This window comes from Styela clava, chromosome 6, assembly GCF_964204865.1.
Source record: "Styela clava chromosome 6, kaStyClav1.hap1.2, whole genome shotgun sequence".
Lineage (NCBI taxonomy): Eukaryota > Metazoa > Chordata > Ascidiacea > Stolidobranchia > Styelidae > Styela > Styela clava.
The window spans coordinates 21,930,111-21,942,422 of NC_135255.1; the positions used below are offsets into that span (position 1 = coordinate 21,930,111).

Below are 12,312 nucleotides of genomic sequence, written 5' to 3' on the forward strand. Positions count from 1 at the left end.
ACGTCAAATTATCAGGGAAAAAAACTCGCGCCGCACCTACACGAAAAATATGCTGCCTCAAGATAAAACACAATTTTGTCATCGTTAATGTGTACTTTATGCCTTTTGAGGTTTATTAACATGTAGGCCTAATGAATAAAGACATAAGTTAACTTTTATTTCTTACCCCTGCCTAGTTTTTTTTAATGCTAAAAAATCACTCATGTTCGATAATCTCGGTTCAGCAAATGAATAAACTGCAGCCTACGAAATTGCAGTATGTGGGGTTTATCTCTACTGTTACGTAACAATAGACCCTACTTAACAGAAGTAAACAACATAGAATGGTAAAGTGAATTTAATTCATATACACATCATTTACAATATTGAGAAACAATACCACATTTAGAATAAATGAAATATGTGAAATATTCAATCATATATAAGTTAATATTTGACACAAATATCCTAATTTTCGAAGCGCACTTAGCAAATCGGGTCCTACGATCAGAATATTCATTGTTATGCAAACTCGATGATTGAGCCGTGTTTCCCCAAAAATAAGAACAAGCCTTAATTTTAAAAATGACTTAGAAAATAGACTTAGTCTATAGCGCAATTTTTTTTGACTTAGTCCCGTGGTTCTTAAAGTGTGTCGATTCAATTTTGTCAGGGCGTCGCAAAATTTTGTGATTCGTGCGTGAACCTTTCAACCAGTGGCGCAGCCAGGGGGGGTTTTTGGGGTCGAAACCCCCCCCCTTTTGAATTTTCTGAAAAGTGAAAAAGTTGCCGATAACACGTGCAATTGCCTTCTGCTAAAATCGCCGTTCGTTTTCATCAACGCGGCATGTTATTTATGTCGTGAACGCCCTTCACATTGGTGTTTATTCTCTTTAAATCACAAATTTGTGCCGCGGGAACAATGATAATTATTTTGTGAAAACTGAAAAAGCGTGCAATTGCCTTCTGCTAAAATCGCCCATGTTTTCATCAGCGTGTTATTTAGGCCGTAAACGGCCTTACGCCGTTTTCTATTCTTTCTAAATCATAAATTTGTGCCTCGATAAACATGATAATTATTTTATTTTTGTACTTTGCACGGAATTGTGAATTCGGGAGTTATTATACGTTCATTCGTGGCGAGGTTCTAAAGACAAAAGAAGGAGTAAAACCCGCGATCTAAATTTGATTGAAAAGGGGCATTATAAAATACTGAAATTAAAACCGTAAACAATATAAGTTTTGTTGAGTCCCGCGACAGTCTAAAAACGCTTTTCTAGCCGCAAAATCGCAAAATTTCGTGTGCCTACGGCGCACATCATGTTTGGTCGCCGTTTAGGAACATACCGTCACTGAAATCGAAACACGGTTAAATGTGGGTGGGATTTGCCTTTTATCCATTACTTTAAAATTGTCGTAGAAAATTTTCGTGTTATCATTAAACAAGGTTGAAAACGCGATTTTTTCCTGGTTTGTGATGATATAGAAGATAATTAATCCGAAGTATATCCATCAATTTTTATTGTACTGAAATAAATTTTACTCCTTGAGAATTTACAGCAGATTTACGAATTTTTCAGGAGGTTTTATCTTTAAAAATAATCGGAGTGTCAGCATTGCGATTGAACGGAGTCAATGTTACAAGCACATCTCAAATTTGTCGTATTTGCAAAATAGAAAAAATACGGATCAAAACAATATATGATAGGCGACAGGCAGTTACCACAAATTTTTATGTCGGCAAATGGCCGAGGTATTTTAAAATTGTGAATTGTGAAAAATTAATTCGTTTTGTCGACGCAAACGCTGGTTAAATTGAAGACAATTAAATTAATAAAACGAGACATTTTAAATATGCCCTTATCGGTCACGAATTGATTACTTTGCACAACAGAAAAATCATTTTTTGTTGTAAACGTCGGCTCTTTTAACAAGTGGCGTAATCGCGGCGATGAATATGTATTTCTGATTTAAAAATATACTTCATATGCATTTTCATTGTACGAAATAAAATTGTACTTTTCGGGATTTTATATCAGTTATTGAGATATTTCTAACGGCGATAACGAGTTGGCAAGATTCTAAAAATCATATTGAAATTAAATACACCGTTTATCTCATATTTTTATGTCCACCGATAGCCGTGGCATTTCAGAGAACTAATGTTTTAATTTTGACGTAAGAAGAAGCCGCGAGTTACGTTGGACACAATTAAACTAATATATAAAGACATTTTAGAATTTTGTAGTTGTCAGAGATTGAATATTTCACGCGACAAGAATAATCATTATACGCTGAAAAGACGTCCCTTTAACGAGCCCGTAATGCGAAGACTGTTACAGACCGCAATGGGAATTTATGATAATGAAACCCCCCCTTTTGAAAATCCTGGCTGCGCGCCCGAGTACCGGTACTAGAAACTCGAGTGGAGTTGAGGTGACCAATATTCTAATTATGTTAAATATCAAACCAGTCTTTATAATGTCTATGGATTAACATTAATTTCAATTAGCCTACATATATTCTGAATTAGAATAAATTCTAAAAAAATTAATAAGAATGACATATTTCATTTTTTTGAGTTGTCTTGCAAATAACATTTTATTCAAAAACATCAATTTAATATAGCAGAACTTCCTAAATATGTCTTCATTGAAGCGTTTTTGTGGGAGAAGTGGAATCGGAGTACTTGTATAAAATATCATATTATAAAGAAGATTTTTACCATTAATGCAAAAGCTTTGGACTCCCATGTCTGACCATATAACTTATAAGTTATAATTTTAGCAAATATTGAAACGAAAAAATGGCGATTTCGCAGTCTGCAATTTTTACAAAAAGGAGACTCAGTAGTAAACACTGCTCATCAGAATAATGTCATACTAACAGAAGTATGCTTATGGGGCCCTGTCGAGGCATGAATATAACATTTGAGCTTCTGTATATAATTGAAAGTCATGTCTTTTGAAGGCCCCTGAACATTTGCAAGATTTTGGAATTAAGGCTTGACAATTTTTTGAAGTACAAGATTGAAATTTGGAATTGGTTGCCATTCCCCTTATCTAGAAAGGTCCTTCATGTATACAACAACGTTCGTACCAGTAGAATTGTAAAAGTTTTATTTTTTTAATGACATCAGCAGGAAACCATTATATTAATCCTACAGTATATCTTACAGCCTTGTTATGCACAGTTGAAAGATCCATGACTGGTAATGCTGCTAAAAATTTGCCAAAAACACCATTCAAATCTTAAGGCCATGCAGACTTGCAAATTTTGGTATTTGTATGAATTCCTCTATAATAACAAATGACAACAGCGAGAAACTAGTTTTATGTTTGTTCAAGTTTTAGGAGCTACTTGTTTATAGCCTTGTACAAAAGTAGGAGACGAGATATATTGTACAAGAAACCCAACCTGTAGTTTTAGATCTTGCATCTGATGATGAATTTCTCTGCTTATGCTGATGCCACGGTCTTGCAGTACGTGAAGTTGCAGGCTGCTCATCCAGGCTTCGGCTTTCTAAATGTTTAATAATGTTTAGGCCTCTAATATATATGAATTTTTTTTTTATCCAAGAAACAAAACATTGTATAGTTAAACTGAATGAGCCCAAAATTATGACTACCGGTAATTATATTAATTTTACAGGTCTCCAATTCATAATTTGAACACTGCTTGAAATGCTGTGGACATAAAATTTATATTCATAGAGGCAAAAAAATGACAACAGTCACTTATAATCATGATGAATGCCAAATCGGTATCAATTTTGAAGAGGGAAGACTGATTACATGATATTCACCGTTTTGTTAATAGTGTTTGCACATTCGGTGTTATAATAGTACATGTATATGTTTAAAATTGCAAACTGTGCGTGACACTTTGGGGATCGAACAAATGAAGGAAACATGATAATTTATGCATAGTGAAAAGATCAGCGAGATTGGGAATATACAATAACAGGAATAGATTAAAAATAATTTGGAACCGCACTGGCCTAAGCCTATAACCAGTTCGGCCTATATCAGGTAAGACAAGTATTACATATTTATTATTTATTTTATTCATTTGGGCAAAATTTAAAAAAATATTATATTTTTGTGTCATCAAATTTTTCATAACCTTATATTTTTACACCATTCGAAGCAGAACATTAAATAAATTCTGGCAAATTGAGGAGAACTGGATGAGATTTTCTGATGTGCGATAAACATCCAACATAAATTTTCATTTCCTCGATTATAACATTATCATGAGTAGGTGACTTTCGGCAATACAAAAATAATGGAGCTTTCCCAGCACGAATTGCCTTAAAAGACTAACTTCTGAAAATTTATTTATTTTTGTTCTCTGAGTCTAATTTAGAAGTACATTGTTTAAGAGTATTTGGTACAAATTAAATCACGTTATGGCATTAATATTTCCTCACTCTGTTCGATTTCTGCACCTCCTTCGATACTGATGCCAACAGCTTGACTTCCTGAAAATAAAAAAAAACAATAGGATTAGTCAAGAAACATTGATTTGCCGATATTTGGAGTTGAAAATATGCTAACAAAAACATCACCTATGTAGTTATCTAAAATATTTATAATCTTGAAATACTAAGGATGACTATTATAAAAGAATTCAATATCATATATTGGTAGAAAGAATTTGATAGGACTGAAGATTGTGTATGCAACAAACCATGGCTGTTGTCTATCTGTTTTCAATTGTCAGACAGGTTAAATTAGACAGCAGATGACTATTATGTAATGACAAGAATTGAATTAAGAAATTTCGTCACAGAAACATCTCCCATGGGATGTGAACCCACATAAAGTGAGGAAACAATTGTTCAATTAAATATGGATCAAATATTCTCACCTTCAGTATTTCTGGCATTATTTGCATCAGAAGCTCCGGAAACGGTGCCAGCTCCAACCATAATATCTAGGAAAAAATTAAGTCATATTCATAGTTTGCTAGTAAAAGTGGATAATGTAAGTGGCCCTACTGTACATTGTTAAGAGAATGGCCCAATATGAATCTCACGGAAGAAAAGCAAAAACTCGAATATCAGTTATCACAAATCCCGTTTTTATTTGTATATTAAAATTTTAGCCTGAAAATAGTCAATTGAACTCTTTACTTTTTCTTATTTATATATTGCAATTATATACAAAATAAACATATATTTTAGCAATACCTCCATGAATTTGAACGATATTTTTGAAGACAGGAGTTCGATTGGGAGAGTCGTCATAGTTGTGTTCTGAAGATTCTTTTTCTGAATTTAAATAAAAATATAAAATCAGTCAACAATTGTACGTGTGATAAAATAAGTTTATTGCACAACTGCAGACATGATATAGATACAAATATGACCCTACGCTACAGTCTGTTACAGTAAAACAGTACCACCGTGTTTGCAACTTCGTATAATATTGAGATCGCTTATGCTTAAGGGGAACAATTTTTATTATTGCACACAAAAAAACAAATCTATCGAAATGAATAAAAATAAACCTTCTAACGAAAAATAAAATCTTCAACAGCTGAAAATTTCCAAGCTATGGGTAGTAGTAGAGAAAAGTTATTTTTCATGCGGTAGGAACAACAAGAAAAATAATAACATGATGATCTATAACAACAACATAATAACAAAACGATCTAAAGGACCACTTTGTGCCCAAAGATTAGTAATTGAAATACACAAATAATTTTATTTGACTCGTATGAAACTGTCAACACCTGTTGGGATTTCTCAAATCTTGGGATTCAAATTTCTAAGAACATCTTTTTGTATCGTACAAATGGTTATTTTGTTGTGGTCATGTAAAGTCTGACTGATTATTAACGACATCCCCTGATTCCCACCACTTGATAATATGCAATATCATAACTCAATAATAAACTATTTACAAACCTTGATAAAGAGCTCTTTTGAGGTGTCGTACATCTCCCACAGAATAAACAAATTTGAGGCTATTAGAACCTGGATTTTCAGGATCTAATAGAAATGAAAAAGCTTTGTATAGCTCTCTTTCATAAAACTCCATTGTGACTTTTAAGACAGTTGTTCCCGCACTTTCGAATTTATACTTTTCGGGTTCCTTACTCTCTAAATTAACAGGGAGTACGTCTCCAGGGTTAACTGTAAGTTTTGTAGATGGAGGATGAATGATTTTATAGCCAGTTTTAATCCATTCGCTTTTTAGCTTTTCTGCAAGTTTATCACTAGAAACAAAATGAACGGATACAAAACTACCCAAATGATCCTTGCACAGAAAATATAAAAGGTCAAATTTTACAAGTTCCAGATCTTTAGAATTTAGTGCAGGAATCTTTTCACAGAAACTGTCAGCGGTGAAGGAAACAAAGCCAGAATCAGTCAAAGACACCTCATCACAATACTGCCATTGTCCCCTCTTTTGCCTTTTATAAATGTAAAGTTGCACTGGTCTTTTGCATTTTTTAGATATACTACACCAAATTGGCATTTTAAAAACCACAGGAAATTTGAATTTTAAACCTCCAGGCGCACAATGTAGGGGGAGTGAGACAGGTATCAGACCAGAAGGCAAAGTAAGATTGTCAATGTCATCTGACACATAAAATTTTGTTCTAATTGGAATATCAACAGCATTTTGGGGGAAAATGACTTCATATGAAAATAGCTTGATTGCGCCTCCACCAGGTCCAACAGTGTAACCTGAAAGTAAAACAGTTCATTTAACCGAGTTTATGGATCTGCAAAATAATACTTTAGTTTCAATATATTGTGCGAGGAATTACACTAAGAACTGCACTGCATAGGCTAGTTAAATACATGAATTAGCCTTCATACAAAAATCTAATTGAAGTACCCATAAATTGGTTGATGTTTCATGATAAATAAATCACCACATAACTACTAACAGCGCTTGACCGTGGAGTATTTTTCTAATCAAACTATAAAACGAGAATATCGGTCAGAAACCGAAGACTTATCGATCAAAAGTTAGGGGATACCCAAAACAGCGCTCTTACTCCATAGTGACACCTTGTGTCCCATCACTAATTAATTAATATTTCGCTAATTATACGACATAAGTCGCACAAAATCAATAGACTTCTGGTACGAGATATGATGAATGCACATGCGAAATTTGCAGCAGATCCAATCTCGCTTTCTTGAGATATCGCATGCATCTAACAGACAGACAAATACTTATCAACATACTTACCGATTAAAATCGATAAGTAACAACTTTCTACAATAATAGCACTACACTCTAAATAGCGATAATAAATTATCTTATCCTAGCCCATAATTTTTTATAGATAGATGGAGGTGTCAGAAATTTCTACAGATGCTGATTGACAAGCATTTGCACTACAACAACAAATAATATATTTTTATGATTTTTTAAACTCAAGCTTATTTATTCATAATTGTATAGATTTAAGCATATTAGAGCCTAATAGCCATTGGATATTTATTTTAGTATTTCCTTAATTTCCAATACATTACTAGTTTTCTAATATCAAAATCAATATTGTACACTTACCGATCATATTATCTCTCAAATCTTCAATATCTATTCCTGCTAGTTTCATCATGGTTTCATATTCATGCTGAATTTTTTGAGAAATTTGAAGCATTTTATCAGAATGTTGTTTTGCTTCCAGCGCTGCTTCTCTTTCTTGCATTAGGTCTCGTTTTTCTTTCAGTACTGCTTCTTTTTCTTGCATTAAGTCTGTTTTTGGTGAGAATATAATATATTGTAATTTTTGAACAAACAAATTTTAGTTTATTGGACATCATTTTTAGTTGTATATACTTAAATGTGTTACTTTTTATTTTTTTCTCCATATATTTATGCTTTTGTTCCCGTACTCTCATCGTCAAATTGTATTCTTTTTTCAACTGTTGCAGTTCATCCTGTGGAAACTCCCCCTTTTTCTCATACTCCACAGGTACTAAAGAAATTATTTTATAACTTGATTAATTCCAATAATGCGACTGGAAACTCCCAAGGTTCTGTTTTAAATTATTGTATTGAAGTTATTGTATGAGCAAAAATGATAAGCGACGGGTTACTCAACACTGCAAAACTTAAAAATTTCTTTTTGTGAATTGTTTGTGACACGATCAGATTTATCTCAGTCCATGGGTCAATTTGAAGAAAGTTATCTACCTTACAATTCTCAAGGCTCTTCAATCAGTATTCTTAATTGTATTATTGATCCATCATTCATAAAGTAACAGTAGGTTAATTAACGAATTGCCTAAATATGGCTTAACTGTGCACATTTCTTGCTAACAGGATCAATAAAGCTGTGTGGTAGTTTACCTTGATAAAGAAAAATAAGCTAGAGTCAGGGGCGGATACTTTCCATGATTTGGGGGGGGGGGGGGTATCGCTACATAACAAAAATTCATCAGTGTCATTCTCTTAAATATTAGCATGTCATTTTACTACACAATTATCCAGTACCTAGGCCACTTTGCTTGGACATGGAACTCCCTTGAATTCCTCGGGAATTAGCCATGGCTCTTGCTAACAAAAAGAAACGACAAATTCCGCAAATTAGAAATGTCAAACAAGATAACAGGTTATTATACAAAATTTATCCTAGATATTACCAGGGAAATATTATTTGACCAGTAGAATTGCCAATATCACAGATTTATTTAATCATCATTCGAACGCAAATTAACACTCAGGATTCACGCAATTTTTATTTATTATTTACTCGAAAATAAAACAAGCACAATGGAAAAATAAAATCAACAACTAGCAGGTCCGACCAAATGCCGAAAAACCTGTGTTTTCATGAGTCTTGAGGGTCTAAAAAGTGTTTCAAGCTACGACAAAATGCTATGTATGATACAGAAACATGCTTTTACTTTTTTTACATTTCAAAGGCATGGGGGGTTCGACGTTGTGTAAGAATTGGTCTTTGTAATAAAAGTGTGCAGAAATATAGCTCACCAACAATAGAATAGCCAGTGTTTTGGACGCCTGTTGTATATATATTAAAAAGACCCAATAAAACTATTCAATTTTGCTCACTCTTACGATTTATAATTACAGAAACGTGTGGTAGTCTGAACACTGATGCAATGAAAGTTGATAAAACCTTCATTAAATTGCATTACTTCATGGAATTGGCAATATTTTTCAAATCCCGAACACAAAGAAGGTTATATTTTTTGGATAGTTTCTGCGGTCTGAATAGTCGGATAAGCGTTTTGACATAATAAATGCTATGATCTTTGCCATCAAATTATGCTCGCACCTTGCAAAATTGTGTATAACAGTTTTAATCCTGATAGTTTTTAAAGCAATACTAATTAATTGTTGTAATGAAATACAGTTTGTTTGCCTCTTCGATTTTTCTGCAAGTGCCGACAATATTAAAAGATTTTGAAAATAGGGGAAACATATCAACTTATAACAAAAATGACCTAGGTTGTGCGAAAGTGAGAACCCCTGTGATAATAACAACAACGTGAAATGGCGAGCAAAACCGGAGCATGTGATCGGCGGTGCGTTTGAAGACCATGTATTACCCGTGAGGCCATGCATCTTTTACAATAATGTGAAGTGCTCTGATGGCGCTCTCGTGTACATTATCGTACGAAAACAGTTATCATATTGGTAACTATTACCCATTTGTTCGCGCTCGATTATCGCACTCTTCGAAAATGATAATTTTGTAAGGCGAAAACAACATGTGTTTAGGTATAGACGAAATTATTGAGGGGCGACCACCCTCCTTCGCTCCCCCGGGTGTCCGCCCCTGGGTAGAGTCTCATCTTCACAATTGGTACAGTCATGTTTGCTACCATGCAGAAAAAGCAGCAGTGCAAAGAAAAGCTCCATCTGAACCGATGAATTATTCTAAGGTTTGTTTGACCGATCCACTCTTACAGTAATGTCAAAAAATTACAGTATTATTTCAAAGTGTTTCATATACAAAGTTTGCCTCCTAAAACTATTTTACTTTCGATGCAAAACAGAATTTCACAGGCTGACAGGGACTAATATAATTAAAAAAAAAATTTATGCTACCAATTACAAATGAAGATTGATACAAATTTGACAACTTAGATAGATAGATATTTTAATAAAAGAAGAATTGTATGAACAGACACAAAACAGCTCACTTTTGATCCATTGTCTTTACAATTCATAGTGGGTTATCGCTCTGTATTACTCTAAATCAATCACTCACTATCTCCAAATGAGATATAGTGGATAACTTGATCCATTGAGAAATTAGATTTCCTGAACTAACAGCTGGAAATATCAAATTGGTCCAAAAAAAATTACTCAGCAAAATGATTAAAAAATTTAACTAACCATCCATGGAAATAGAGGACAATGAAGACTTTTTATCGGCACTGGAAGCTGTTATCGCCCCTTTCTGTTTGTCGAAAAATTCAGCTTTCTCTGCTGAGCTTGTCCCAACTTCTCTCCGACTGACATATCTATCCCTTCTATCAGTTGATGCCTCACCTCCCATAATGAATATTTATCAAACAAATCGGTTATTAAACCAGAAGCAAAATGCCATATTTATGGAGGATAAAATGGCTAAAAAAACTTGCATGGATAAACATAATATTAACAATCTATTCCAAATATTTCCGCGAAAGCAACAATTTCATGACAGGACTAAATAAAGTGAAAGTAAATCGTGACATGCTGGTCAGTCAGTGCGCATATTGTGATTATTGGATCATTGTATAAACATCCAGAAACGGTCATGACCTGGATGTTCAATACATTCAAAATTGGTAACGACAAATAACTGAATTAATCACCGATTTAAATGTGTCATTAAGTATAATAAAACCGATATATAATACTAATATATAACCGAACGAGAGGCCGTGGTTCGCCATATAGTTGAGCCGTGGTCGTAAAATTGACTTACCTCTTCGCCAGGATAAATATGTGAATACTATCTTATCTTGAAAAACGCTTCACTGCAGTAACATGCTGACATGTGGGCACTGCTATGACATGGGATAGCATTTACATATTTATCCCGACGAGGGAAACCTATGAGATGGCTTAATCATATGGCAAACCACAACCTCTTTTGCTCGGGTCTCATGTACTTTCTTACCTGAATGACTTCTAGTGGGCGTGGCGTAAAAATTTTGGATATATGATTCCTGACCCCTACCTGATGACGTCATCCAAAAATTACGTCACTGCGACGTCACAATAAGTGACGTAATTTTTGGATGACGCCATCAGGTAGGGGCCAAAAATATCCAAAAATTGTTACGCCACGCCCACTAGAAGTTATTCAGGTAAGAAAGTACATGAGACCCTTCTGCTCTTGTCAGGTTACCGTGCTAGTCTCGGAGTCCATGTCGGGTATGAGTTTAGTTACACAGTTCAGAAACTAGAATAGAGTTTAGTTACCACTAGAAGTTATTCAGGTAAGAAAGTACATGAGACCCTTCTGCTCTTGTCAGGTTACCGTGCTAGTCTCGGAGTCCATGTCGGGTATGAGTTTAGTTACACAGTTCAGATGCATTGATTTGATGGTCTGATGCCTCTCGCACATAATTCCCATATCCCTTATGGGGTTTGAACTTGAACCCCAAGCAGGTCGTTATTAGTACAGGATACTGGGATAAGATTATAAGTTTCATATTTATCCCGGGAAGTGGAAAGCCGATAAAGAGGGCTAAAATATTACCGGAATGCCGATTACGGCTATGGCATTAGTTAGCCAGTTATTTGTTTCAGATGCATGGTTACGGTACCGGTACCGTACTTCTGTACTTGTTAGGGGTACCGATATTCGGTATTTTAACTGAATTTATTGTGTTTGGCAACCAAGATTTACAAGATTAATCAAAGATAAATTATAAATGATAACAAAACGATCCACGTGTACTATTTCATGTCCAATAATAAATACATGTAATTACAATGCCTTCAAATTGTATATTGCTCACAGGCTCAAGTAATAATAACTAGGATTCTAATCTAACTAAAGTCAAAGTCCTGAAGTCAGACCCGAAAGCAGCCATTACGGTGACTTCTCTTTTTTGAATCATTTGCCGGTGGTGTTGACGAGAGTCTAAGAAATGACAAAAACCAGTAGTCGTAGTAACTTCAATAAATATTTAAAACCTACTAACATTTGAGGCTTGAAGTTAAACGCCACTGCACTTTTGTTTGTTGTTAACTATGTCTATGTCTCAACACATTCGGACAGTTTTTATTTGTGACGTCACAGGGGCAAATGGTTTACGAGTATTAATCCCTGAAGATTGGTTCGTTCGTGTGCGAAGCTCAACATCGATTCAGACATCAAGTCGCGTTTTAT

At 34.3% G+C, this 12,312-nt stretch overlaps 1 protein-coding gene across 4 annotated transcripts in view; it reads right to left on the minus strand.

The window, feature by feature from the left end:
* LOC120333287 (uncharacterized) overlaps positions 1–10,559 on the minus strand; it is a 40,679-nt gene extending 30,120 nt beyond the window's left edge. For all 4 annotated transcript variants that reach the window (XM_078113419.1, XM_078113420.1, XM_078113418.1 and 1 more), the window contains exons 1-8: positions 10,320–10,559; positions 7,804–7,929; positions 7,518–7,706; positions 5,894–6,679; positions 5,174–5,254; positions 4,852–4,917; positions 4,412–4,462; positions 3,397–3,501 (exon numbers count right to left, since the gene is read on the minus strand). In XM_078113419.1, coding sequence (XP_077969545.1) covers positions 3,397–3,501; positions 4,412–4,462; positions 4,852–4,917; positions 5,174–5,254; positions 5,894–6,679; positions 7,518–7,706; positions 7,804–7,929; positions 10,320–10,482 — 1,567 coding nt within the window. In that variant the 5' untranslated portion in view covers positions 10,483–10,559. The remainder of the gene's footprint in view (positions 1–3,396; positions 3,502–4,411; positions 4,463–4,851; positions 4,918–5,173; positions 5,255–5,893; positions 6,680–7,517; positions 7,707–7,803; positions 7,930–10,319) is intronic.
* Between the last annotated feature and the right edge of the window lie 1,753 nt (positions 10,560–12,312).